The sequence below is a fragment of the Balaenoptera ricei genome, chromosome 15 (assembly GCF_028023285.1).
Source record: "Balaenoptera ricei isolate mBalRic1 chromosome 15, mBalRic1.hap2, whole genome shotgun sequence".
NCBI classification, from domain to species: Eukaryota; Metazoa; Chordata; class Mammalia; order Artiodactyla; family Balaenopteridae; genus Balaenoptera; species Balaenoptera ricei.
The window spans coordinates 52,400,718-52,428,310 of record NC_082653.1 but is presented as its reverse complement, the minus strand read 5'-3'; the positions used below and the strand labels follow the sequence as shown (position 1 = coordinate 52,428,310).

At 49.3% G+C, this 27,593-nt stretch overlaps 1 protein-coding gene across 9 annotated transcripts in view; it reads left to right on the top strand.

Annotated features, from left to right (window-relative positions):
- The first annotated feature begins 4,928 nt into the window (after positions 1-4,928).
- Positions 4,929-27,593, top strand: part of ABCA3 (ATP binding cassette subfamily A member 3) — a 45,184-nt gene continuing 22,519 nt past the window's right edge. The window contains exons 1-14 of one of the 9 annotated variants that reach the window (XM_059897025.1): positions 5,225-5,421; positions 6,864-6,934; positions 9,933-9,966; positions 11,944-12,150; positions 12,279-12,499; positions 13,119-13,332; positions 14,194-14,264; positions 14,411-14,675; positions 15,567-15,694; positions 16,389-16,554; positions 19,180-19,439; positions 21,359-21,475; positions 21,753-21,873; positions 25,984-26,157. In XM_059897025.1, coding sequence (XP_059753008.1) covers positions 14,211-14,264; positions 14,411-14,675; positions 15,567-15,694; positions 16,389-16,554; positions 19,180-19,439; positions 21,359-21,475; positions 21,753-21,873; positions 25,984-26,157 — 1,285 coding nt within the window. In that variant the 5' untranslated portion in view covers positions 5,225-5,421; positions 6,864-6,934; positions 9,933-9,966; ... (2 more) ...; positions 13,119-13,332; positions 14,194-14,210. Of the gene's footprint in view, positions 5,014-5,224; positions 5,422-6,863; positions 6,935-9,932; positions 9,967-11,943; positions 12,151-12,278; positions 12,500-13,118; positions 13,333-13,920; positions 14,076-14,193; positions 14,265-14,410; positions 14,676-15,566; positions 15,695-16,388; positions 16,555-19,179; positions 19,440-21,358; positions 21,476-21,752; positions 21,874-25,983; positions 26,158-27,593 lie in introns of those variants that run through there. The other 8 variants (XM_059897022.1, XM_059897026.1, XM_059897029.1 and 5 more) reach the window with 8 other exon arrangements.

The window sequence follows — 27,593 nt, the reverse complement described above, 5'->3', positions numbered from 1 at the left end:
GCAATTAGAGAAAGAAGAACAAAAAAATCCCCAAAGTTAGCAGAAGGAAAGAAATCATAAAGATCAGATCAGAGATCAATGAAAAAGAAATGAAGGAAACAATAGCAAAGATCAATAAAACTAAAAGCTGGTTCTTTGAGAATATAAACAAAATTGATAAACCATTAGCCAGACTCATCAAGAAAAAAAGGGAGAAGACTCAAATCAACAGAATTATAAATGAAAAAGGAGACATAACAACTGACACTGCAGAAATACAAAGGATCATGAGAGATTACTACAAGCAACTATATGCCAATAAAATGGACAACCTGGAAGAAATGGACAAATTCTTAGAAAAGCACAACCTTCCGAGACTGAACCAGGGAGAAATAGAAAATATAAACAGACCCATCACAAGCACTGAAATTGAAACTGTGATTAAAAATCTTCCAACAAACAAAAGCCCAGGACCAGATGGCTTCACAGGCGAATTCTATCAAACATTTAGAGAAGAGCTAACACCTATCCTTCTCAAACTCTTCCAAAATATAGCAGAGGGAGGAACACTCCCAAGCTCATTCTACAAGGCCACCATCACCCTGATACTAAAATCAGACGAAGATGTCACAAAAAAAGAAAACTACAGCCCAATATCTCTGATGAACATAGATGCAAAAATCCTCAACAAAATACTAGCAAACAGAATCCAACAGCACATTAAAAGGATCATACACCATGATCAAGTGGGGTTTATCCCAGGAATGCAAGGATTCTTCAATATACACAAATTAATCAATGTGATACACCATATTAACAAATTGAAGGATAAAAACCATATGATAATCTCAATAGATGCAGAAAAAGCTTTTGACAAAATTCAACACCCATTTATGATAAAAAAAACTCTCCAGAAAGCGGGCATAGAGGGAACCTACCTCAACATAATAAAGGCCATATATGACAAATCCACAGCCAACATCATCCTCAATGGTGAAAAACTGAAACCATTTCCACTAAGATCAGGAACAAGACAAGGTTGCCCACTCTCACCACTATTATTCAACATAGTTTTGGAAGTTTTAGCCACAGCAAACAGAGAAGAAAAAGAAATAAAAGGAATCCAAATCAGGAAAGAAGAAGTAAAACTGTCACTGTTTGCAGATGACATGACATTATACATAGAGAATCCTAAAGATGCTACCAGAAAACTACTAGAGCTAATCAATGAATTTGGTAGAGTAGCAGGATACAAAATTAATGCACAGAAATCTCTTGCATTCCTATACACTAATGATGAAAAATCTGAAAGAGAAATTAAGGAAACACTCCCATTTACCACTGCAACAAAAAGAATAAAATACCTAGGAATAAACCTACCCAAGGAGACAAAAGACCTGTATGCAGAAAACTATAAGACACTGATGAAAGAAATTAAAGATGATACAAACAGATGGAGAAATATACCATGGATTTATATGTTTTGATACATCGAATACTCAAAACAATCCTATGAAGTGCGTACTATACAATCTCCATTTTACACAAGGAAACCAAGGCACAGAAAAGTTAAGACATTAAGATCTGGGATTCAATTTGAGGCTGTGTGGCCAGAGTCCATAACCAGTTTTAACCACTACAATATAATGCCTCTTAATCACTGAATGAAGGAGTATGTGTACAGCTCTTAGTCTAGAAGGCATCCCTCAATTATAACATAGTCCTATGGAAACAACTGGAGAAACCCTATTCTAAAATTCTGCATTGGGGACCTCCCTGGTGGTGCAGTGGGTAAGACTCCGTGCTCCCAATGCAGGAGGCCCGGGTTCGATCCCTGGTAGGGGAACTAGATCCCACATGCACACGACAACTCAGAGTTTGCATGCCGCAACTAAGGAGGCCGCCTGCCACAACTAAGACCCAGCGCAACCAAATAAATTAATTTAATTAAATAAAATAAATTCTGCATTGAATACCAGTAACTACTGTACAAAAAAAAAATACATATATAAGCATATGTAGGTATAGCTAGCTAACTAGCTAGTATTTGTGCCCCTCAAAAGAAATAGGTGTGGGGCTTCCCTGGTGGCGCAGTGGTTGAGAGTCTGCCTGCCAACGCAGGGGACACGGGTTCGGGCCCTGGTCTGGGAGGATCCCACATGCCGCGGAGCAACTGGGCCCGTGAGCCACAACTACTGAGCCTGCGCGTCTGGAGCCTGTGCTCCCCAACAAGAGAGGTTGCGATAGGGAGAGGCCCGTGCACCGCGATGAAGAGTGGCCCCCGCTCGCCGCAACTAGAGAAAGCCCTCGCACAGAAACGAAGACCCAACACAGCCATAAATAAATAAATAAATAAATAATTAAAAAAAAAAAAAGGTGCTAAAATATTGGTTTCATTTTAAAAACACATATAGTATATATAGGTATATTATTATGTATGTCAGCCAACTATTATAATGACTAGGTTTACTGCCTTTTGTAAAGCCATAACATTTGTTTATGAGTGACACCATCGACTTTAACATTTGCCATCAATCTTGAGAAATGTCTGAGCCATATGAATCCCAAGAAGTATACCATGTAATTTCTATGCATATATTCATGGTATATGAATGTGAGTAATTCACGTACCATAGAGTATTAAAGAGCTCAGGAACCTGAACACCTGGGTTCCAGTCTCATCTCTACTGTGTACTTTGAACAAAATTATGACCATTATGTGGGCCTCCCAATGGAAGGAGAAGACTAGATGGAGCATCTACGTTTGTTCTGTTTTTTTCAGTAGTGGGCCTTGAGCAGAACATTGGTGGATTTTTCAGTGATTGTTGAAGAGCATCAGAAGAGTCCAGCCCACTGTGGGCAGTTGTTTTTGAACAGGAGTCCAGAGCCTGGAATCTTTGCATGTGACAATCTGCCTTTGCCAGTGACCTTCACACCCTCCCAGTTCATGATTATGATAATTGATAATAATTACAATAGCAGGCACCCTAACATGATTAAGAACAAAGATATAGAACTCTTTGCCGTTGTTTTTTTTTTTTCTTAATATATTTATTTATTTACTTTTGGCTGTGTTGGGTCTTCGTTGCTGCACACAGGCTTTCTCTAGTTGTGGCGAGCGGGGCCTACTCTTCGTTACGGTACGTGGGCTTCTCATTGTGGTGGCCTCTCGTTGCAGAGCATGGGCTCTAGGCACTCAAGCTTCAAGAGTTGTGGCACGTGGGCTCAGTAGTTGTGCCTCGCAGGCTCTAGAGCACAGGCTCAGTAGTTGTGGCACACGGGCTTAGTTGCTCCGCAGCATGTGGGATCTTCCCGGACCAGGGCTTGAACCCGTGTCTCCTGCATTGGCAGGCGGATTCCTAACCACTGCACCACCAGGGAAGTCCCCAGATGTCTGTCTTGATCTGCATGGTCATTCTTTTTCCAGTGCCCCTACCCTCATCTTCCATATAAGGGAAATTCTGAGTCAGCTAGTTCTGTTTCTGGATTTGGTTACGCAAAACTGGGATCAGGTTTAGAAGGGGTTTGAAAAAAACTGCAAGGTGTAACCAATGTAAGTTAGAAATGGGAAGGATGGGTTCCTGAAATTAAAAAAGATTAAGGAGGAGAAGCAGGGTGAAGAGAAGGACCAGTCAGCCAGGTTCATAGAGTTTTTCCCAACACTTTTGTTGGGAGGGAAGGGGTGCAGTCTGTGAGGAATAATGGGGAGAGATGGTTTTTAAGATGTTTGTCACATACTAATAATCCACTTTTCTACCTACCCAGTAATTGCCTTCAATTTTTTTTTTTCTGAATCCTCATTACAGAGACCAGACTATATAAGTCTCTAGTTATATTCCCATTATACTACCATTTATTTCGCATTTATGTGCCAGGCATTGCGATAAGCACTTATGTTTTTTTCTCATTTCACTTTGAAATACTAATTACCTTTGCGTTTGGTATTATTTTAATTTCAGGGATAGGAAATTGAGGTTCAGGAAGTTTAAATGCCATGCCTGCACTAGTTAGGGGATAGGGTCAAGATTTGAAGCCAGGTCTTTGTGACCCTTTCATTCAACAAATATTTATCAAATGCCTCCTCTGTGCCAGACATGCTAGGACCCTGGGATGTAGCCATGAACTAGACAAAATCCCTTTACTCATGGAGCCCATCTTCTGGTGAGAGACAGAAAAAACAAGTAAATAACACTACTTCAGATAATAAAAGATGCTAAGTAAACAAATGGGGCACTGAGACGCTCTTATCACTAATCCATAAACAGTCTTGGGGGGCAGAGGTCTGCCTCCCGAATTGGGTCATTACTTTACGATTCAGTTAGTCTTGTCCTCATTCCAGAGGCGCGCTTGGAGCGGGGACGGGGCCCGGCTGGTCAGCAGGCGGCGTCCTGGGCCCGGCGACTTCCACCAGGAGCCGCCAGAGGCTGGGCCGAGGGAAGCCGGGCAGTTGGGCAGCCGGCAGGTGCACGTCGGGCCGCGGGAGGATCCTCGGAATTGATGGGCCGCTGGCGGCGCTCACGACCTGGGCAGTCGGGAGCCGAGTGGCCAGCCCCCGTGGACTGTTAGCCACGCGCCGCCCCCGCCTCGAGACCCTCCGCCCCCGGTGATCCCTGTCGGGCCTCGGGACCCTCCCGTCCAAGGTGACCCCCAACCCAGCCTCACAACTCTCCCGGCTTCAGGGGACCCCGACCCAACCCATGACCCTCCTGAGGTAACCCTGACCCTAACTCTCGACCCTCCTGCCTGAGGTGACCCCGAGGCCTCCCTGCCCCTCTGAACTGCGCCCCGGGACCGCGGCCACACTCAGGGACGCTGGGCCGTCCTGCCCACCCCACCGTCGTTTTCTAGAAATTTCCTAGAAAGGTCCACCCCCAGGGCCTCTTCCGCCCAGCAGCTTCCGTGCCAGGCCTGAGGCAGCAAAGCGCCCTCCCTCCGTGAGAAGGTGTCCGGCGCCCAATGAAAGACAGTGCTGGGCGGCAAATGGAGGATGGCCAGGGAAGGCAGAGATTCGGGAGAAGACTACTTCAGCCGCCTGTAAGTCCCTGCGGACCACGCGAGTCTCCTCCCTGATCCAGCCCTCGCCCAGAATCCCGCGCGTCGCCCCTTCTACCGGCCTTGCAGCAGGCGCGCTGAGCCCTACGCAGGCGCGATCAGGGGCGGGGCGGGGCGGGGCGGGGCGGGGCGTCCCGGGGAGGGGCTAGCACCCGCAGGGCGGCCCACTGCGCATGCGCGAGCCGGCCGAGGCGCGCCCCCTGCAGGACCACGAGCGGCCAGGTCCTCCGCCCGTCGTGGGTCTCAGGCTCTCCCTCCCCGCCGCGGCGGCCTAGCAGTTGTCAGCAGCGGTTGCCGCCGCCGCGAGGTCAGAGCAGAGCCGGGAGCCGAGGGAGGGGGCCCTGCGAGAGGGCAGCACCCCGGCCGCCGCCGCCCGGGCGCTAAGGGTCGGTGAGTGCCCCAGAACCCGCCGCTCGCGCGCGCTGGCTCCCAAGGCTCGAGATTTGGGGGCCGCTTCCCCGCCCGGGGCCCCCTCCCCACCGCGGGCTGCCGCCCTCCCCGGCCGGGCACCCGGCCCCTCCTGCGGCCCTGCCCCGCCCCCGCCCTGCCCGCGGCCTCCTCCGGCGGCGCAGCAGGTGCATCTCGCAGCAGTGCAAGGCCGCCCTGACTCAGGCTTCCCCTCGGCGCGAGCCTCTGGGCGTGTCCTCATCCCCTCAGGCAGTTCCTTAAAGCCGGTCCCCCTTGGAGAAACGTAACCTTCCCGGAGCTAGAATCGCTGTGGAATCCTTTGTGCCGAGCCGAGGAGGGTGGACAGACATTTACCATACTAAGACCCGCTGGCCTTCACCCGGCAGACAGTTTGAGCACTTGTCTGCTGAAGCCAGGCGGCATCACAGGCTGGGGATCTGAGGCAGGCCCGCCAAGGATGCTGCTGGCTCATGTCTCGGTGCAGCGATTCCCGGTGTGGGTGGGAATGCGTCCCCGTAACGGAGTCCGCCCTGCTCCCAAACCCGCCTTGTCATGAGCCTCAGAATGGGGGTCCAGTGGTCCGCTGTTAGTGGTGGGAGTTGTGTGGGGGACAGAAGGAAAGGGACCTCCTGGTCTAGGCAGAAGGGCCTGCAACAGCCCTGGTGCCCATGGTCAGTCTGTACTTGGTATGAATTTGTGTTTACATAGGTGTTGGCTCCTTCCTCAGCTAGACTATAAGCTTCATGAGGGCAGGGACTATCTCCTAAATGAGGGCTTAGGACACATGCTTGGCGCATATTTGTCGCATGCATGAATGCCCCTCCTCACTTCCTTGGACGTTGCCTAATTAAAGCCTGTTACCTGATAGGGTTGTTTCTGTTTGTTTGCCCCTTTGCCTCCTGATCTGTGAGCTCCCTGAAGGCACAGATTGTCTCTTGTTGGGGCTTGCACTCCTAGCACATAGCCAGCACCTGGCACATGAGAGGCACTCAAGAAACGCTTGCTGAAGAAGTAAGTGGATGAGACCCTGTAGCAGTGTGGAAATCCAGGCAAGGTGCAAGTGGAAGAGTTATGCTCTTTTCTCCTGAGCAGCTATATCATTTGATTCAGAACATTTTGATGCTGCCTTTTGTAAATGTGAAAAGGTTAAGGATGTTTTCCTTTAGAAAGTTAACATCATTGGAAAAGTAAAAGAAAGGGAAAACAGGTAAAAATGGATGCCATGGGAATCCCCCCACCTTTTTTAACTTCTCAGAGGTTTGTTTGGTTTTTTTTTTAGTTGAACACTTGCTTACTATATTTGACAAACAGGATGACATCTTTCCTTCTCTAAGGTGATCTATCATCATTCTGATGAAACAGCCTTTTGGAACAAGAGAGGGAGCTCAAGCTGTTGGTTTTTTTTTTTTTTTCTGAGTTACTAGCTTTCCACAGTGCATATGCCAGGCAGTCCATGGGAACCTGTTTTGACTTAGTCTCAACTGGGAAGGCCCAGGTAAGACTCCCTAGTTGACAGTTTCTTTTCCTGCCCTGCTTCCTGAAACAGCAGTAGACTCCTCTGCTATTGAGTCTGTTGCGGGGTGGGGAGCATTCTAGAACTCTGGGGAGAATGATGGGCAAGGCTCTGTGCATGATCGGGGACCTTAGGATGGAGCTAAAGAGATGATTTATTCACAAGTAACTGACCTAAGACAGAACGAGATAAGTGCCACATGAGACATCCAGAAAAGCTGCCTCAAGTATGTAAAGGTGGAGGGATGGCTTTCAACAAGAGCAGAAGGTGTCAACCCTGACTGCATGTTAGAATCACCCGGGAAAGAGTCCCATGCCCAGGCCACAGCCCAGAATCTCCAGGGGTGGGCCTCCAGTATCAGTTTCTGTCTTAAAGCATCCCAGAAGATTCCATCGTGAAGCCAAGACAAAGAACCCCTGAACCAGTCAGGGTTGTCAGTGGCGGCTTCACAGAGGGGCCAGAACTGGACTGGGAAATGATAGGAAGGATTTCAGAAAGTAGAGATGGGAATGGTGGGTGATACTCCAAGCCGACAAAACCACAGAAGGCCCACACACTCCCGGGAAAGTAAGGCGTGGCAGTCCCTGTCCTGGGAGATTTGGGCAGTGCCTGTCCCCCCGACTGGCTGAGTTGTTCGCCACATTTGGAGAGATTTGGAGTCAATGGGCAGATAGGTGTGGTTGTAGGAGCTGAGTAATGAGCTTGCTGCCTTGCTTGTTGCAGAAGATCCATGGTTACCTCTCTCTGGGGATTCTCAATTGCCTCTTTACCTCATTTCCTACACCTAGAGAGGCAGAAGGCTAGCAGGACGGGGAATGGGCCCGAGGCTGCAGCAGGGGTTAGGAGAGCAGGCAGTGGCACAGATTTTGTAGAACTCTCTCCCGATAGCCTCCTCTGGGCCACACCTTTGGCTTAAAAATATACCCCACCACTCCCTGCCAGGAGCTCCAGTGTAAACTCAGAGCCACATGATTCTGAGGAGCCCGCCACCCTGACCCAGGACAGCACAGGTGGTGGCATTGAGTGTGAGACCCGTAAACTAGGTGTCCATCTGGGCCTCCCAATGCAAATGACCATGGCCTTGAACCTGGCCTCATGGGGCTCTTGGACAATGACTGCGGCTTGTGGCATTTGTTCCCACCTTAACCACACAAGGGTCATTTCTGTAAATAAGTTGTCCACAGGCTTTTTTCCTGTTCACTGCTATACGTAAAAGAATTTGAGCATGCACCACCATATATTTTATTTATTTATTATAAAAGAAAGCCATATACTACTGTCTTGAATATCATGGACATAGAAACATATACAAATAAAGACCTATTAAATGGATGAGAGGCGAAGTGAACACGATTAAATTTTTCAGTGTATCAATAGTACATAATCTATTGTACAAATGTGTGCTGTTTTTAAAAGAAAGCCATGTGATCAAGTCTACATCCCATTTATAAACTCTTGGTGAAACCTGAGTCCAGCATTTGAACATGTGGTTCTGAGTTCTGTTTATTTCAGTTCCTGGTTCTTGAGGGGTTCACAGGTAAGCACAGTGAACCTCAGGGAGGCATGCAGACTTGCTGTGCGTCTGGTACTTGTTTTTCAATCCCACCTGCCAGTCATTCGAGGGCTCTTGATGAATCTGGGCTGCTAAGTGTTCAGGGGCTATCAGGGGAGGTGAAAGTCCTGGTTCCCAAAGCTTTTGCTGTGCAGGTGTCAGTGTTCATGTGGATGGCACACTTGCCACATCCTTGGCAATACAGTCACACACCTGTGGAAACATCTCCAAACATCTGTTTTCATAAATGCTCTGTTCTTGGCACAGATTATTTTGAAAAGCTGTAACTCATGCATTGTCACCTTCTCCTGGAAGGGACAGATTTGAGTGCATTGACTTAAAACCAGTAAGCTAGCTGACACGCTGCTGCACTCATTTGTCATTGAATAAAAAAAGAAAAAGGTTTCCAGGTTTGACGCTTCTCATGAAAGAAAATGTGTACTTCCTCTTTAAGTTCTAAGTCACAAGATAACCAGGTATTCACAACTCCCCAGATCACTGCAAAGTATTGTAAAGCTTTAGCTAGAGTCTTTTTTTTTTTTTTAATTGACCACAACCATGATATCCCAAAGCATGTAAACTCCAACACACCTGAGAGACTTAAAGTAAACTAGCAGGCAAGGGCCAATCATCACCCACGTGTCACAGAGCCCCTCCTCTGTCAGGATCCTGTGGCTGCTGACACACAGGCCAGCAAGAGTGCCAGGGTGCATTCATGTGTTAAATATTAGTAAAACCAATTTTTCCTCATTTTTAAAGTAGAATTTCTTACCATTCCTTTACTCTAGCAGATTGTCTTGCTCACCCCACTTGAAGACCAATAGTGGGGTTCACTGGTGGGGCCCACCCTCTATAAATGTGCCTGCTATTTTCAGCCTATATTTTACGGTGCTTATTGGTATTTGGACATTCACCTGCAGAATCCACTGAATTAGATATTTTCACAATTTAAAAGATCAGGTACTGGGTAAAAGATTATAAGCAAAACAGAACACCCTCGAGCAGAATTACTGCACTTTTGGATCCCCTCCCCACCCCCCATCCCACCCCAACCCCCGCTCCTCCCCTGCTCCCTTCTTGGCACAGCATCCAAGGCCTTGGTCGGCTTCCCCTTCTGGCTCCGTCCCTGCTGCTCCTCCCCAGCCGCTCAGAATTACTTGCTGTTACCCCCACACACTTTTTCATTTCTTCATGATCCTATAATGCCCTCCCTACCTCAAGTAACAAGAAACCCGAGACTGGTCTCCTGTGTCACCTGTTCCTGGGAGCCTTCCCAGAGCTCACCCTGTCTTACACATACACACAGAATCCTGATCTCCAGAATCTCATGATGCTTCATTTGGCTTCAGTTATAGTGATTACAGTACATGCAAGCATTTGCAGACTGTGAACTCCTTGGATTAAGAACACTGTGATTTTCATTTCCAGATCTTTGGTGCCTGGTATAAGTGCCTATCACACAGTAAGTATTGGCAAATGTTTGTTGGATGAGTAAATGCTTTTTTGTTTTGTGTATCCTAAAAAAACACAGATTCTACCAGCAAACGTGAAGTACCTATCATGCCTTCTGCAACGTGTACACACGTAGACTTAACACCGCTGACTGTTGTGGGCTCCCCGTGTCCAGAAGGAAATGCTTTCCTAGCTGAGATGGGTCCTCACCCACCTCGGTCTTTAGGAAAAGTGCCGAGTCCCAGCCAGCACCACCAACAAGGGCATCTCTCTGTTCCACATGTGTGGTCAAGAGGGCAGAGCCCTGGTTGTCCGCTCTCTGTGTGACAGCAAGATGTCTGCCTTGACCTTACTGAGACCCCCTCCCTCCCAGCCATGACTTCCCCCAGGCCTGTGCAGACGGCTTCCGTGGAAGGAAAGGCACCAAGCTCGGGATACAACAGGACACGTGACATAACAGCGTGTGCCTGGCCCCGGGGCTCTGTCCACTTCTGCTTGCTGGCCTTGAGGCCCACTCGGCAGTGACCTTTCCAGAAGCGTTAACACCATTCTGTTCTGTATATGCAGAAATAAAAGCTTCTTTTGCTTGGGCACATAGCAAGGACGTATGCTATGTGCCCAAGGAGGACATATTCAAGCCCATAATGAAAAAAAATACCCAAATCAGGAAGCAGAGGTGTCAGGACTCAACACGCAGTGGCAAGCACCCGGCACGGTGCTCCCAAACCAGGACAACCATTTCCCAAACCGGGACAGCCATTTTCAGAGGAATCCCGTGTGCCATCAAGAGAGTTCTTAGGGACTTCCCTGCTAGTCCAGCGGTTAAGACTCCATTCTCCCAGTGCAGGGGGCCCGGGTTCGATCCCTGGTCAGGGAGTTAGATCCCGCATGCCACGACTAAGACCTGGTGTGGCCAAAAAAATAAATATTTTTTAAAAAAAGAGTTCTCAGAAGTTAGCAGCCCACAATAGGCACTCACTCTGGACCAGCTCCACTGCTCACCTGAAAACCAAACATTGAAATACTCAATGATTTGTGTAATGTTTAATATTTTAACGGTAAGCAAACACGCCTTTCCGTGGTAAAAAGAGCTTTCCCTTCCCTTCCTGGCTCTGTCCTGGGAGGAGTGAAGTGAGCCTCGGGGGAAGTCCTCAGACGTTCTTGTGGGGCTTTGCGAGCGGTTGCTTTGGAGTGGACCCGCCTGGGCTGGTTCTGGATCACAACCCCCGCCACTTCTGGGGGACTCCGAGTGCCGCGGTCTTAAGTGTTTTGAGGAACTTTAACTTCCTTTCCTCGTGTACATTTGCTGTCGTAACCAGAAAGCTTCCCAGATTTTGTAATTCTGGGAATCTCCTCCTTTAAATTCCTTTTCTGCTCAAACAGAACAGACGCGAGTATGGCATTTAGTGAGACTTCAGATAGAGCATGGCAGGCACAGAGCAAAGAGCTGGGTGCCTTGGGGAGACAGAAACACGTACGATGTCTGTTAAGGTGGTGGGGCTCAAGGGATATTTTTTCTTTTTGATTTCTAATGTTAGGTTCTGGGAGAAATACATACAGACTTTACAAAGATGTTTGCTGCTTTTAGGATACACAAGGCTGTAGGGGTGCAGTGGTAAAAACACAGACTAGGAAGCTCAGATCCTGGGTCTGTGGCTTGCTTCCTGTGTGATCCTGGGTCAGGCACTTCCTCCTGGTTTCTTAGTCTTGAAAGGGTGATGGTACCAGAAGTTGGGCTGGATTAGGAGGCTCTATAAATATAAAAGTATATAAAATAAAAGCTTCTTACAGTTTATTGTACCAGGAGAGAACAAAAGCCACCCCAGCGTTCTCTGTTTCCCGAAATCCATGTTTCTTTGATATTGGACTTGGCTTTGCTTAAATAACATGCTTGCAGTGTATTTTGCACTTCGATTTCCTAACGCGGTGAGAGGTGTTTTATGATTATTTTTTTAATTATGCTCTGGCACCCTCCATTTGCCCACAGGTGGCCGGAGTGTCATGCCAGCGAGCCCCAGGCCCTTCCTGATGTCCTGTGAGGCGTCAGTGCTCCCGAGCTCCAAGGTCAGCCCACTGCACTCCAGAGGCCTACCGGCCCCACCCCAGAGCCCTCTGTGCAGGGCCACCTCCTCCCAGCCAGACCTCCTGTAGCCCCAGAGGAAGGCCTCAGCCAGGAGCCTCTGCCAGGACTCAGGTCAGTTCCCCGGTGTTGCTGTCCGGTGTTGTCCTAGTGGGAAGGTGGACGGTCTGTCTCTGCCCTGCCCACCCCTCTGGGCCTAGAGAGGTGGGATTAAGCGTGGGGACGTGTCCTTTCTTGACCAGACTTTTCCAGAAAAGGAAGTCATCGACTTCTCTGACCAGAAGACTTCTTTGAACTGTGACCTTTCCACATTCCCCTCTTGGTAGAGGAGGAACCTTCATCTCGGCCAAGCCAGGCACCCATCAGCTCTCTGTGGGGATGATCAGCTCCGCTGGAGGCACTGCTTTCCCCTCTTAGCCTAAACCACTTCTTGAAACTGTTCATAGGCCATAGGCCTTCGTGGGTAACGTTACACTACTGCTCTTTTATTAACTGTCTACGACTGATTTTAAGACAGGTTTTTCCACCTTATTAATTTTAAAAGAATTTGGATAATTTATTAAGTTGCCACTTAATAGCACTTCATTACTATTTTAGCTTTAATCTCTCCATATTTTAACCATATGGTTAAATAAAAGCCATATTTTAAGTTAATTTGTAAATAACTTCTTGCAGTTGTGTTTTGTACTAATATTTACTGGGTGCCCTTTAAAGCTTAAATTTTGAGGAACTACTTTTAGGCAGATATGGACAGCTACATCTTTTTTTTTAAAAGCAAGAGTTTAATTTAAAAATGAGCTTTAATGGAAATGATTTTTCAGCTAACTGAAGTCAAAAGCAAAACTGGCTGTTTCAAAAACAAAAAACAAGCTCTCGCTCCATGCGCACTGGGTCTCGAGGTGGGTTCTTTGGGCCGTAGTGTTAGAGCGGGTTAAGTAATGAAGGATTTACCAGCCATTTGTCCGTGCCGTCCTGACGCGCCTAATGGATGGTGTTGGGTTAGTATTGACCTGAGTGTGGAGCCGGCTCACTGTACTCAGGACTATTCCCTGTGAGTCACGGATACTTCTCCCCACTTGAAGGACCGTGAGCTGTGGAGGGCCCCTCTCCGCTCCATCTGCATCCTTGGCGCAGACGGTGACCAGGAGCTCTCCAGGGCCTCCCCTCCTCTGCCGCCCTCGCTGCCCACCTCAGGTCCAGCCTCGGCATTCATGCCTGCAGCTTACGGAACTAGGTGCTTCTAGTCGTGAGCGTCCTGGGGTCTTCCTGACCTAACTCCAACTCCCTCCTCTAGAGGTTAGTGTGGCTCCGTGTCTCTGCTTCTCACACTGCAGTCTCGTGACATGGATTTCCCTAAATTGAGGGAGACCTTTATAAAGCTCTGTTCTTGTTTCTGCTGTCACTGTGTTTGATAATCAGTCTCTCAGCAGATTTTCCCAGCCATACGTGCCAGATTTAAATATAACATTCATACCTGACATAGAGTAGATTTTCTCTGGAGGAAAATGACCAGTGTCGTGTGGAAGCTCACAGACCACTGCTCACAGTTAAAGCAGGAAAAACTGGTTCTTAAGTTCAAGGTGGGAGAGCACATGCCATCCTGCCACCCACGCGTCCGCCTGCCGTGTCTGCCCCTGGGTTAAGGCCACTGAGGGCCCTCACCCCAGGCTCCTCCCCTGCTCCCTCACAGCCCTCTCCAGGTCTTAGAAATCAGCTGGCAGCCAGGACACTGGGCTGAGTTTCCTTTTACTGTTCTGTGATGATGGAGAATAAAGCAGTCAGGGAGGGGAATTCCATCAGCCTGAGTTTTTGCTAAGAAATAGCACATTCATACGAACCACAGAGAACATCTGAATAGCGTTCATCGAATGATTGACATTCCAGTGGCCACGTTGCATCTACCAGCCCTGCCATTCATCTCACGTTTCCAGAAGAAACAAAGTCAGCTTCCTGAAAGGGCGTGTGTTCCTTGAACAGACAGAGTAGAACTGGCCTCTCCCTCTGGGGAGCTGTTCTGAGTTAGGCTGGGACAAAAGAAGGTGAGGAGAAGTGGAGGGTCTGTGTCTCAGGACTGACTCTCCCCCATTCTCCCCGCCTTCCCCAAACACGATTCACAAACCTGAGCCAATACCCTTTCTGTCTTTGGTCCACAACTAGTGGCCCTTCTGGTGAGGATGGCGGTGCTCAGGCAGCTGGCGCTCCTGCTCTGGAAGAACTACACTTTGCAGGTGGGTCCGGCCCTGGGGGCACACTGCAGGGGGAAGGGCGAGAGGGGCCTGGCAGAGGGCGTGTCAGCGAGAGGGGGCATCAGTGGGAGGGGCTCCAGGAGCCCCCGCCTCGCACTCCTCAGCCCTCGGCTTCCATTGCTCTTTAGAAGCGGAAGGTCTTGGTGACCATCTTGGAGCTCTTCCTGCCCTTGCTGTTTTCCGGGATCCTGATTTGGCTTCGCCTGAAGATCCAGTCAGAGAACGTGCCCAATGCCACCCTCTACCCTGGCCAGTCCATCCGGGAGCTGCCACTGTTCTTCAGCTTCCCTCCACCGGGAGCCGCCTGGGAGCTCGCCTACGTCCCATCCCAGAGTGACGCTGTGAGGACCGTCGTGGAGACGGTGAGGAGGACGCTGGTGATCAACATGAGAGGTGAGTTGTTGGGGACTCAGTAGTGCTGCGGGGCTTGGGCTGTGGGGCAGGGACTGGCCAGGCGGGGAGCCGGGCAGCAGCCAATGCAGCCTGCCCTGTAGTGGCCGCGCAGCCCGCGAATCCCTGTGTCATGTCTCATTGTAATAGGGATCAGGGTTGTGAGGGCTGCGGGAAGCAGTGTGTGTGACAGTTCACAGCCCCTGGCTATTCAAAGTGGAGATGGCGTCCACATACCCTGCAAAGCTCTTTAATTATGAGGGCAAGGCCCGGTGTCAGGAATCTCTTCTGGGATATGGTTTTGGGAGGACAGCTCTGATAAAGGTCATCAGGAAGCCTGCTGAGGGCCATTCCCAGGAAATGTGCCAGTCACCCTCGCTAGGTCTTTGCTTTCAGAATAGAAAGTATTATCCCTTTTCCTCTCCCTCTTGATTTTGGCACTGTGGCCTGTTTAATTCAGTGTAGCAAACACTTAGGGGAAGATCCCTGGTCCCTCACTATGTGATTATAGTCAAACCCTTTATGTGAAATGGGGTCTGGGTGAGAGAGGTCGTTGAACAGACTATACGTTAGTGTCCACTTGAATTTTTAAAGCCCACCATTATAGTTATGAGAGAAACTGATGCTGGCTGCAGAGCCCAGGGCAGGGCAGCTGCCCTCATGGAGGGGCCCTGCTCCAGCTCTCAGCTTCTAGATGCCCAGGGCCGGCTTCGATGGTGAGGTTCTGCCAGTCTTCACCGCAGCCCGTCTCTGCCAAAAACAAAAGCCTCGAGTCTTAGGAAAGGTTTACAAAGCCCTAGAGAAACTTGGAAGCTTTAGTCCTTTATTTGAAGGTTCAGCTTTCTCAAGCAGAGTGGACGATTGGGCAACTCTGGGCCCCCCTGCTCCCCACAGCTCGCGGCTTCCCCTCCGAAAAGGACTTTGAGGACTACGTCAGGTACGACAACTGCTCCGCCAACGTGCTGGCCGCCGTGGTGTTCGAGCATGCCTTCAACCACAGCAGGGATCCCCTGCCGCTGGCGGTGAGGACCCCAGCCCCACGGAGCCAAGCTTCCTCCCCCAGGAGCCAGAGGCGCTCTGCCTGCCTGGGAGCAAATGCGACTTTCCCCTTGGGTCCAGAATCACCTCTTAGCTCACTGAGGGGCCCTGGTGGTGTTTGACCTGTCAGGCCAGAGCGGTTTAGAAACCTCTCCCGTCTGAAGAAAGTGGCCGTAGACCATTGCTGTGGCCCCTCTTTGTCCTCTCGTTTTATGAAAGGCATTACGGGTCTCCTTCGACAGAGTCAAATAGGACAAGTAGGAAAGTAGCAGATACTCGGGACTTAGCACCATATGGCATTAGAATTTCTGTTACATATTTAAACAAACAAACAGAAAGGTTTTTTGGTTGCCCTGGTGGCAATAAGACTGGGAAACCGTCAGGTCCCTCAGCATCACGCTGGCGGCCCTGCACTGGTTAGCAGTGATGAGTCATGCGTGGAGTTCCCATTGGTAATGGCAGAAGAGGGTGGTGAAGAGCACCACAGAGGTGCCCCTGGGCTCTCTGCGCCCTGGCAGGACCTCTCGCTCTGACCTCCTGAGAGCCAGACACTGGCGGGGGCTGGGGCAGTGGTGAGGTCAGGGTAACAAGGGTCCCCCAGCCCCTCCCACTGGATGCAGACGTTTGCTCCTCTGGCTGGATCCCTTAGAGCGCTTGGTTTTCTCTTTGTTTCCGTAGGTGAAATATCACTTACGGTTCAGTTACACGCGAAGAAATTACATGTGGACCCAGACAGGCTCCTTTTTCCTGAAAGAGACAGAAGGCTGGCACACCACTTCCCTTTTTCCACTCTTCCCCAGCCCAGGACCAAGGGAACCCACGTCCCCTGACGGCGGAGAACCTGGTGAGGAGCACTTTTAGGGGGTCTCCTTCCCTCCCCCGGGGTGCTGGCTCATGATCATCACGTGGGGGGAACCCATCTTGCATTTCTCTGGAGGAAGATTTTTTATGATTATTTGGCCTTCTTCTTTGTAGGAGAAGGAAGAAAACATCCAGTAAAACTGGCTTCTGAAAAGCAAAATAATCTTTGAAAACAGCAAAGGCTGTCTCCCTATTTCCCAGCAAACGTGCTGTTGAATGAAACATTTATATTTCAGTTTTTAAGGAGCTTCAGTTTGCACTGGGTCTTTTGGGCTTGGTTTTCCATTTCCCTTCTCTCCTTGCCCCTCTCTCTGTACAGTTGTGTAGGCTCTGTACACTCTGTTGTCCTTGTGTAATTGTCCGTGGTTTCATTGAGTCAGTGGAATGTTTGCAGAAGTCGGATCTCAGCTCACTGTATTGCCAGAGGGTGTGTCGGTCTGTCCGCTGTAACTCTGGCAGGTAGTTGGCTTGTTTGTCCCCTCTGACCAAGGTCCCATCTTAGAACCAAGTAGCTGGGGCCCAGGACTAGACTTTGCCCTCAAGCCGAGGTCCAGCCGCAGGCTCCAGGCGGCATCCTGGGTGTTGCAAAGAACACAGAATTCCCTGGTCTGCAAGAGGCAGAACTTGTTAGAGATTTTGATGAAAAGACCCAGGAATGCCCTAAATAGAGCGCCGGGAAGGCAGGAGGCAGCCGGCGTTTAGAGATGTTTTTCTGGTGCCAGGGCCCTATCACCAGGCTAATGTTCCAGGGAAAGATTTTAAATCCAAAAGAGGAGCTAAGACGAGCAAGGCAAGGTGAAGTGTGCAAGGCCCCAGAATGAAGCCCTGGACAGGTCACCAACCGGAGAGGAGGAGAAGCCACATCAGCTGCCACACCCACTGCCTGTGGCCAGCAGCAGGAGACACTGGCTGTGTGACCCGGGGCGGGGCTGTCCGTCCTGTTTGTGGGGACAGTTTCCTAAGCTTGGGAAGCAATAGAGGCGAAAGTTCTCCAAGGAAAAGACTGACAGATTTCACTACGTACAAACTTGAAATTTGCTAAAAGAGAAAAAGACATAACACCAATTTTGAAAGCAAATAAGAGACTGGGGAAAACATTCCAGCAAATGACAAAGGGTAAATACCTTCTGTTTTATAAAGGATTCCTTAATCCAAATCAGTTTAAAAAAAACACAAAGACCCCAAGAGATGTGGAAAGGATGTGAACCTGGCACACAGCAGGCCCTCCAAGAATTAGGCCAGTGTTCCCCCCAAGCCCACCCCCAAATGTCCATACCTTAGACCCCTGATCCCCTGACAAAAATTGAGCCCCTGGAATAGTCTGAAAGAAGGAGAAAACGCAGACGCACAAAAGATGTTCCCCACAGCATTATTTACGATCATAAAAACTTCAGCAGTGGGACATGATTGATCACACAGGGTGGCTTTGCCTCGGTGTTGAGCAGCTGCAGAGGTTGTGGTGGTGAAGACCCCATGGCAGCATGCAGAACCTCGTGGAAGAACAACTAGGGAGCAGGAAGCAGGCAGGACGTTTCCTGGGGGAGGCGTTGTGACGTGAGAAAGACGCTGGCTTTGAAGCCAAGAGACCAGGGTCCCGTCTCAGCTTTGTCCCCTCCCCCTTTGTGTGGCTCAACGCCCTGGGCCTCAGTGGCCCCGTTTGTCCAATGAAGTTGTCGTTCACTACTCTGCAGGGTCGCAATGAAGACGAGAACTAAACCCCCACCCAGCACAACGAGGGGTAACATTCACTGAGCACCTGCTATTTCTGCAGCCATAAAACCACTTACTCAAGGGAGATGGTAGAAGTGCACAGACATGGTGACCTCATGCTGGGGGTGTGGTGGGCATAAAATTGCTATTCTTTTTTCTAGAGGCTTGAACTCAGGCAGCTGACAGTTCTGTGTTGGAGGATGTTAGGTGTTCTAAATGTCACTATTTTAGGAATGAGGGTGCCCACGCCACCCAGACCTGCACCCCATGTCCCCTCTCTGTCCCCTGGGCTCGGACCTCAGGAATCCAGGCTGCCTTTCTCTCTCCTGAGGCTATGCCCCACTCCTTCCATAGGCTCAGCCTCTTACAAGCCTCGCTCTGGACTGGAATACCATATCCCCCTGACCCTTATCACTTTAAAAATGTTATCGCAGACAGCTGTGGGGAGTCAGAAAGGGCCAGCAGGGAGGGACCACAAAGCACACGAAGGTCGTGTAGTGGTGGCCTTTGGTCTGTGGTTCCTGCCTCCCTTTGAGATGGTAACTCAAGCGTGGATGGAATGAAAGTTGCTGATCAGCTGGTCTCAAGGGAGCAAGACTTGTCGATTATCCCAGTAGGTCCTTAAAAGTGGGCAAGGGAGGCAGAAGAGAGAGTCAGAGAAAGATGTGATGACACGGAAGCCAGTCAGAGAGATGTTGCCTGGCTGGTTTGGAAGGTGGAAGGAGGGGCCTCGAGCCAAAGAGCGAGGGCGGCCCCTGCAAACTGGAGGCCTGCAGGAAACCCCAGGCCACTTCACCAGCTCAGTGCCCACAGCGCTCTGAGCACCAGCACCCAGGACCTGGCTTCTCCCACATATATCGACCCCACGTGCCGGAACGTCCTCTGCTCCCGCACTCAGGGTATATCCGTGAGGGCTTCCTGGCCGTGCAGCATGCCGTGGACAGGGCTGTCATGCAGTACCACGCCAACGCCTCCACGCACCAGCTGTTTGAGAAGCTCACCGTGATCGCCAAGAGGTTCCCTTACCCGCCTTTTATCTCGGACCCCTTCCTCGTCGCCATCCAGTACCAGCTTCCCCTGCTGCTCATGCTGAGCTTCACTTACACCTCACTCAGCATCATCCGGGCTGTCGTGCAGGAGAAAGAGAGGAAACTGAAGGTAACCCTGTTTGCGTTTGGCTTTGAGAGATCCTGAGTCCGGGCACAGTGTGGCCATGGGCCGTCGTGTCCTGAGTCCTGTCATCAGGTGGGGGCAGCTCCTGGGCACTGGGGGCACCAGGGCAGCTGGGCGTGGGGCTAGTGCCCACATGGCTCAGCCCATCTCAGGCTTCTTTGAAATCAAGCCTGTTCTGTCCAGATTTTTAAAACCCTGATAAAGCGCTGTAGTTCATGTGCTGTATATTAAAGACTGAACATTGAAAAGACAGTGTTTTGGATACATTGGGTAAAGTAAAATACATTGTTGAAACTAATTTCATTTGTTCCTTTAAACTTTTTTGGCTGCATTGGGTCTTTGTTGCTGCACGCGGGCTTTCTCTAGTTGTGGTGAGCAGGGGCTACTCTTCGTTGTGGTGCGTGGGCTTCTCATTGCAGTAGCTTCTCTTGTTGCGGAGCATGGGCTCTAGGCACGTGGGCTTCAGTAGTTGTGGCTCACAGGCTCAGTAGTTGTGGCTCGCAGGCTGTAGAGCACAGGCTCAGTAGCTGTGGCACACGGGCTTAGTTGCTCCGCAGCATGTGGGATCTTCCCGGACCAGGGATCGAACCCGTGTCCCCCGCATTGGCAGGCGGATTCTTAACCACTGTGCCACCAGGGAAGTCCCTAAACTTTTTTTTTTTTGGCCACGCCACGTGACTTGCAGGATCTTAGCTCCCCTACCAGGGATGGAACCCGTGCCCTCGGCAGTGAAAGCGCGGAGTCCTAACCACTGGACCGCCAGGGAAGTCTCCCTTTAAATTTTTTTGATGTGGCTACTGAAATTCTGAATTACGTATGCGGGTCGAATTCTGTTTCTGTTGAAACAGTAGGTCAACACGAGATAAATGTTCACATACATGGAGAGCAGGAAGCGAACTTTGCGTATGATCAAGGACAGCTGTGGTGCCCGGCTGTCAGGCAGTGTCGTGGGGGATGGAGAAGTGTGTGAGGTGTGCTCCACAGGCATCTCACTGACATAACTGTGTACACCTGGGTGAATAGTGTCCCCTGTAAGCTCTCACCTTTGACGCTGCCAGAATTACCCAGAATTTATGTGAAGTTCTTCCTTTGGCAATGTCTGCAGTGCCAGTGGAAGGACATTTAGAGTATTCTCAGTGGTGCCAACTCTGTGATTATTGGAGCTTTTTTTTTTTTTTTTGCCACACCATGCGGCATGTGGCACCTTACTAGTTCCCCGACGAGGGATTGAACCCATGCCCCTTACATTGGAAGCTTGGAGTCTTAACCACTGGACCACCAGGGAAGTCCCTATTGGCGCTTTTAAATTGCTGTAAATGAGGGGCTGGGAGAACTAATGAGGTGGGTCCTGTCCACTTCGGTGCCTAAATAACTTTAATAAAATGGTGTGACGCTGAGGTGGTTAGCAGTGGACAAGGAAATGGTTCAGGAAAAAATGTTTGTGCGCGCACGCGCCTCCAGGTGCATAGATGAAACCAGTGTGGCGGGATGTTGAGTGATCACTGAGCCCAAGTGGTATGTGAGTGGCCACCGTTCCAATCTTCCTATTTTTCTGATGGTTTGAAATTGTCCATGAGAGGAAGTTGGAAAATCAGCCTAGCTTGGTGCCTGGCACATGAGAGACACTTAATCAGCCCTGGTCCCCTCCCCCAGACCAGTGCTGTCCGTGGTAACAGACAGGCCTGGGTCTGCTGTCCTCTACGGCCCCACTGGGCACTTGTGCCTGGCACGGCTGAGGAGCTGGCTTTTTAATCTTAAGTAATTTCAGCCAAAATAGCCACGTGTGGCCGCAGGCCGCTGTATTGGATGGTGCGGGTTTAGTGTGAGGGAGGCTCCCGGGGTCTGGTGTGGCAGGGGTGGCAAGCAGTGGGGCGTGTGGAGCAGCACATGTGCCCCTCCCCCAGGAGTACATGCGCATGATGGGGCTCAGCAGCTGGCTGCACTGGACTGCGTGGTTCCTCCTGTTCTTCCTCTTCCTCCTCGTCACTGTCTCCTTCATGACCCTGCTCTTCTGCATCAAGGTGAGTGTGGCTTCAGAAGGGGGTCTCACATGAAAAGCAAGGTGTTGGAGTTGGCGGGAGGGCCAGAGACAGGTGTGGCAGCACCAGGGAGACCCCAAGACTCCACACTTACGGCTTTGGTTGGGGAGTCTGCCCTTTTGGTAGAGAGGACTGGTGTAGCCCTTCTCCCACCCTTACCAGCTCCATTTGGGGCTGGGAAAGTTTGAGACTCTTCCTGGTTTTGTCTCCCCTACCCTGCCCCGACCCGCCCCCACCTGCCAACGGGATGGCCGCACAGGTGAAGAAGAACGTGGCAGTGCTCGCGCAAAGTGACCCCTCGCTGGTGCTGGTCTTTCTGGCCTGCTTTGCTGTCTCCTCCATCTCCTTCAGCTTCATGGTCAGCACTTTCTTCAGCAAAGGTGAGTTGTCCTGCCCCTGAGAGTGGAGGTCTGTGGGTGATGCACACCTCAGAAGACCGGCAGTTTCTCTTGGGATGAGTAAGGTCAAGGGGTCCAAGGGCATCTGAGCAGAAATAATCCGGAGACTGAGGTTTTCTTTACTCTGTGCCTTCCTTTGGATTCAGTTTTCTGGGTGTCAAAGTACATCCCTGAACAGTTCTTTCAGTGAAGCTCAGCGAGTGGTTAATTCTCATTGACTTTGTGTATCTGAAGATGTCTCTGTTTTGCCCTCACTCCTGAATACTGTCTTAGCTGCATATAAAATTCTCCTTGGCGCTTTGATAACGTTACCTTATTGCCACCGGATTTCCATTATTGCTGGGAAGAAGTCAGCTGACAGTCTAGGTCTGATTTTTCTGTATGGATGTTTGGATCTGAGGACTCATGTCTTTTCAGTTCTGCATTTCCGTTCGTCATCCATCAGACTTTGCTCCCTGTTAATCCCCCTTCTCTTCTATTAGACCTAAGTGGAAGCCTCTCAGTCTGTCCTTCCATGTCTTGTAACTTTTTTTTTTTTATTAATGTGGTAAAATACATATGACATAAGTTTACCACCTTAACTTAACCATTTTAAGTGTAAAGTTCAGTGGCATTAAGTACATTCACATTGTCATGCAGCTGTCACCAACATCCATCCCCAGAAATCTTTTCATCTTGCAAAACTGAATCTCTGCCCCCAGTAAACACTAACTCCCTACCCCGTTCCCACAACCCTGGAAACCACCATTACATTTTCTGTCTCTATGAATTTGACTACTTGGGACCTCATGTAAGTGGAAATCATGGAGCGTTTGTCTTTCTGTGACTGGCTTACTTCATTTAGCATAATGTCTTCAAGGTTTATCCCTGTTGCAGCTTGTGTCAGAGTTTCCTTCCTTTGTAAGGCTGAGTAATATTTCATCATAGGTATAGACCACATTTTGCATATCCATTCATTCATCAATGGATATTTGGGTTGCTTCCACGTTTGTGGCTATTGTGAATAATGGTGCTATGCACATGGGTGTACAAAGATCTCTTTGAGACCCTGCTTTCAGTTCATTTGAGTGTATACCCAGAGGCAGAACTGCTGGATTGTATAGTAATTCTATTTTTAATTTTTTGAGGAACTGCCATACTGTTTCTACAGCAGCTGAACCGTTTTATATTCCCACCAACAGTGCAAAAGTGTTCCAATCTCTCCACATCCTCACCAATACTTGTTATTTTTTGCTTTTTTTTATAGTAGCCCCCTCTTGGGTGTAAGGTATATTTCTCAGTCTGTTCTTTATGTCTCTTAACTACTTTTTCATACCTTAAAAAATCTCTTTGTGCTGAGCTCTATATGAATTCCTTAGAGTTGTCTTCTAATTCCCTAATTCTCTCTTGGACTGTGTATGTTCTAGACTGTGTCTCATCTTTGAGATTTTATTTCTATGACTATATTTATCCTTTACCAACTCTCCAGTTGATTGTTGTACATATCCACTTATTCTTGTTTCTTCATCCATTTTTGTGGGGAAAAATCCTCCTTTTATCAATGGAAGCATTTCTTCATTTACTCCTTAAAGTCCTTGATGTTCTTGTTTTGAAGTCTCTTTCCTACTCAAACTTACTCCCTTGGAGAGCTTTAAACATGGGGGTGATTCCCAGATTTAGACTCATGCCCAGCAACTCCCCTTAGATGTTTAACATATGTCTCAGTCAGACGTGTCCTGAACTACTGATGGTGTCCTCAAAACCCCATTTCCCCATCTCTACCATGTGCTCACACTAAAAACCTGGGAATGCCCTCGACTCCTCTCCCTCTAGCATCCTGCCCCAGTCCAGTCAAATCCTGTCCACTGTACCGCAAGGTACCCCTGAACTCCAGCCACCTCCCACCTCCCCCACAGCCCCTCCCTGGCCCGAGCCACTGTCATCTCCAGCCTGGTTGACGGCGGTGGCCCCATAACTGGCCTCCCTGCTTCTGCCCCTGCCCCTCTTCAGTTTCTACCCAGGTCAGAGGTTCTCCAGTGTGGTCCACAGGCTCCTGGGACCTTTAGAGGTTCACAAAATCAGAACTTTTTATGATAATATCAGAATGTCGTTTGCCTTTTCTACCATGTTGACATGTGCACTGATGGTGCAAAAGCAAAAGTGGTAAAACTGTCGGCCCTGAGCACGATCAAGACAGGCTCCAAACTGCACTAGGCAGTGGCGTGTTCTTCACACCACACGCTCTCATAAACAAACAAACAAAAATGCCCGTTTCATTCAAAAATGTCCTTGACGGAACAGTAAAAAGTGTTAATTTTGTTAACCTTTGACTCTCAAGTATACTTTTCTAATATTCTGTGTGACTCAATGAGATGTCCACAGAAAGCGCTTCCTTGAGTACTGTAGTATAATGATTCTCTTGAGGAACGGCATGTGTGCAGGTGTTCGAGTTGTCAGCTAAACTAGCCACTTTTTTCACGGAACACCATTTTTGCTTGAAACAATGACCGTCACACTGTCATTCACATGCTGGTATTTGGTAAGCATTTTCTCAAGTGTGAGCTGCCTTTTTAAGGAAAACAACTGACAATATCTGATGTCAATTACAAAATTCAGGCTTTCAGGCAACAAAAATAGAGTTTTGCAAACTTTAATCTACCACCATGAGCTTTACAGCCTCCCAGTACTTACTTACTTTTTTATGAAATTAGTGATAATATTACCCAATGTGATTTTTTTATGTGGTGTAATAAAATGTGTCAACATTTGGAAGATGTTCTTTGCCCAACGAGCAATATTTTCCAAATGGCCAATGCATCATGTTACAAAATCATGCAAGAGTAGGAAATAACCCGTTCCAGGTACAAGATGGACCAATAGATTTTCACATAAGAGTATAAAAAGTTCATTGTTCAGGTTGATTCCACGTGGCACCTCACCTTTAAGAAACCACCCCTTGGTAAGTGGTGGTGTGGTAACAAAGAAGAATATCCAAAATACCTAAAAAGGCTATTAAAATTCCTGTCCCTTTTCCAACTGCTGATCTCTGTGAAGCTCATTTTCTTCATTCACTTCACCTAAAACAAGGCAATACATCAGAGTGAATGCAGAAGCAGATATGAGAATCCAGCTGTAATCGGTTAAATCTTTACAGAGGTTTGCAAGAATGTTACACGAGGCTACTCTTCCCACTAAATTGTGGGAAATACAGATGTTGTTCATAAAAATGCTTATGTTAACTTGTAATGGGTTTATTATTGTTATTCTTAAATATCTTTAAATTTTTTTAGTATTCATCTCTAACACAGTGGAATATTGACGTATATGTAATGTTTGTATCCCACATAAACAAAGTTCTTTGACATCCTCTACAACTTTTTACAGCATAAAGGAGTCTTAAGACCAAAGAGTGTAAGGGCCACTGTGTGGACTGAAGCCATGCTGTTTCCCCACACCTCCACCACCCCATCCTTACCTCTTTCAGGTCTTTTCCACGTTCACCTCCTCATCAAAGCCTTTCTTGGCCACCTGGTTATAATTGCAACCCCCAGCCTAGGGAGTGTCTTGTCCTGGGTCTGTGGTTTGTTGCTGTTCGCAGGGCTGTACCCACCCAGCACCATCTGCTTTACTTACCTTCTTGTCTACTGGCTGTGTCTGCACTGGATCCTAAGCTCCCCGAGCGGAGGGCTTTGTCTGTTCTGTTTCCTGGTGCCTGGAACAGGGCCTAGCACAGAGCAGGGGCCCAGCGAGTATCTGTGGGATGCACGAGTGAACAAGGTGGGGCAGGACCAGGTGGGGGATCAGATGCTCCGTGTTAGTCGTGTCAGGTGTACGATGCCCAGATAGCTGGAGGTAGGTCTGCAGGAGAGGGTGGAGAAATCCACGTGCGGTTCCCGGGGTGGGCACAGGCACGCCAACAAGGGCAGAGGCTGAGGGCCGAGCATGGAGCGCCCCCCCAGCACTGAGGCTTGTGTCCCCGTGTCCCCAGCTCCTGCCAGGCTGGGGTTGGGCAGCTCGCCCGAGAGAGGTGTCCTTTGTGCCATGGATGGAGCCCATCGGTGCAGATGCTCTCGCCTGGTTCTGGCACACTTGTCTTCCTCTCTCCGCCCATAGCCAACATGGCAGCAGCCATCGGGGGCTTCCTCTACTTCTTCACGTACATCCCTTACTTCTTCGTTGCCCCTCGATACAACTGGATGACGCTTAGCCAGAAGCTATTCTCCTGCCTCCTGTCCAATGTTGCCATGGCAATGGGAGCCCAGCTCATAGGAAAATTTGAAGCAAAAGGTGAGTATTTTCCTTTACACAGGCTGTCCTTGCTGATTCAGTTACCCCCAGAGGGTCTAAGCAGAGAAGCCTCCAGCCTCAAGACTCTCGCTCCAACAATAATCAGACACATCAGCACAGCTAAACGAACAGTGCATTTGGAAGGCAGGTCCTCAGCAAGGGGGAGGCTCACGCCCAGGGCAGACGGGGAGGAGTGACCAGAGCCACAGGGGAGGTGGGTCAGAGACACGTGGTTCACAGGACAGAGAGTTAAGGTGTCCAGTGCAACATTGGCCACCACCTGACCATTGTGGTCCCGGCTCTGAGCTCCCCTGAAGCCCTGCCTGGAACCGGCCGTTACTTCAGGAAAACACTGGCCGTGAGCGTCTGCATCTGCCAGTGGTGGGATTCAAGTTGGTTGCCTCTGAGTCTCTGCCTGCCTCTCGAGGCTTTAGGATCCCTAGGCCAGAGGTCTCAGTCTGCGGGGTTCGATGGGCTCCCAGCTCTTGGTAAACTGGTAGAACTAGCATCTCCCCTCCTCCTGTTCCCCTGATACCTTCTGCAGTGATTGATGATGATGGCAGGAAGGCCTGAGAGAGGAACAAGTCACAGACCAGGACATTGCTTTCTTGAGTTTTGTGAAATTTCCTGATTTTTAAAATGTCATGGGTGTCAAATAAACACCTCTAGGGCTGACGTTGGCCTGGGGGCTCCCATTTTGCAAACCCTGTAGGAGATTCTCAGATTTCACATGGTAGAGTCAAGGCTGCTCCTCTAAAGGGTTGAGAGGACGCCTAGTTTAACCCTTAACCCCACACCTGCTGGGAAATCTCCAGAGATGGAGCGCTCACCTCTTAGGAGAAGGCCCCGTTCATTTCTGGATCACTCAGACCACCTCACAGAAGGGCCTTGAAGAGGCAAGTGGACCCAGACCCGGCCCTGCCTCTGTCTCATTTGCCTTGGTTCCAAGCGGAGACAGAAGGGACAGGATGAGTTTATGCGTGGCTGGTGTTGTGTCAGTGTCCGTCTCCCAGGAGCTCCTGTTGTTGCTCTGGCTCTGCTAGCAGGAGGTGAGATACAACCTCGCTTCTGAGTGACTGACCTGAGTGCATTTTGGGATGGTCTCACCCCGCCCCACCCAGATGTTCTCTATCAGGCTGAATGCTCTGGTTTCTTCCAGTCATGCAATTCCTAGTTGTAGCTTCCTAGTTGTGGGTCTAAGGAGGGAGGGAGGTGGGTGACCACGGGAACCTTTAGTGTGGCTTTATCCTTAATTAGAATTTTTTTCTTCAGTTGGCAAAGTCCTATGACACTGGAGCTTTTAAATATACATGGTTCTCCATGTTCAGTAGTGTGTGATAAAATGTAGATTTTTTTAAAGGCACAGTCCCTTCCAGGGTTCAAATGCTTTTTAAAAAGCCATTTATAAAGAGGAGTCTAACTATATGGCACCTCTT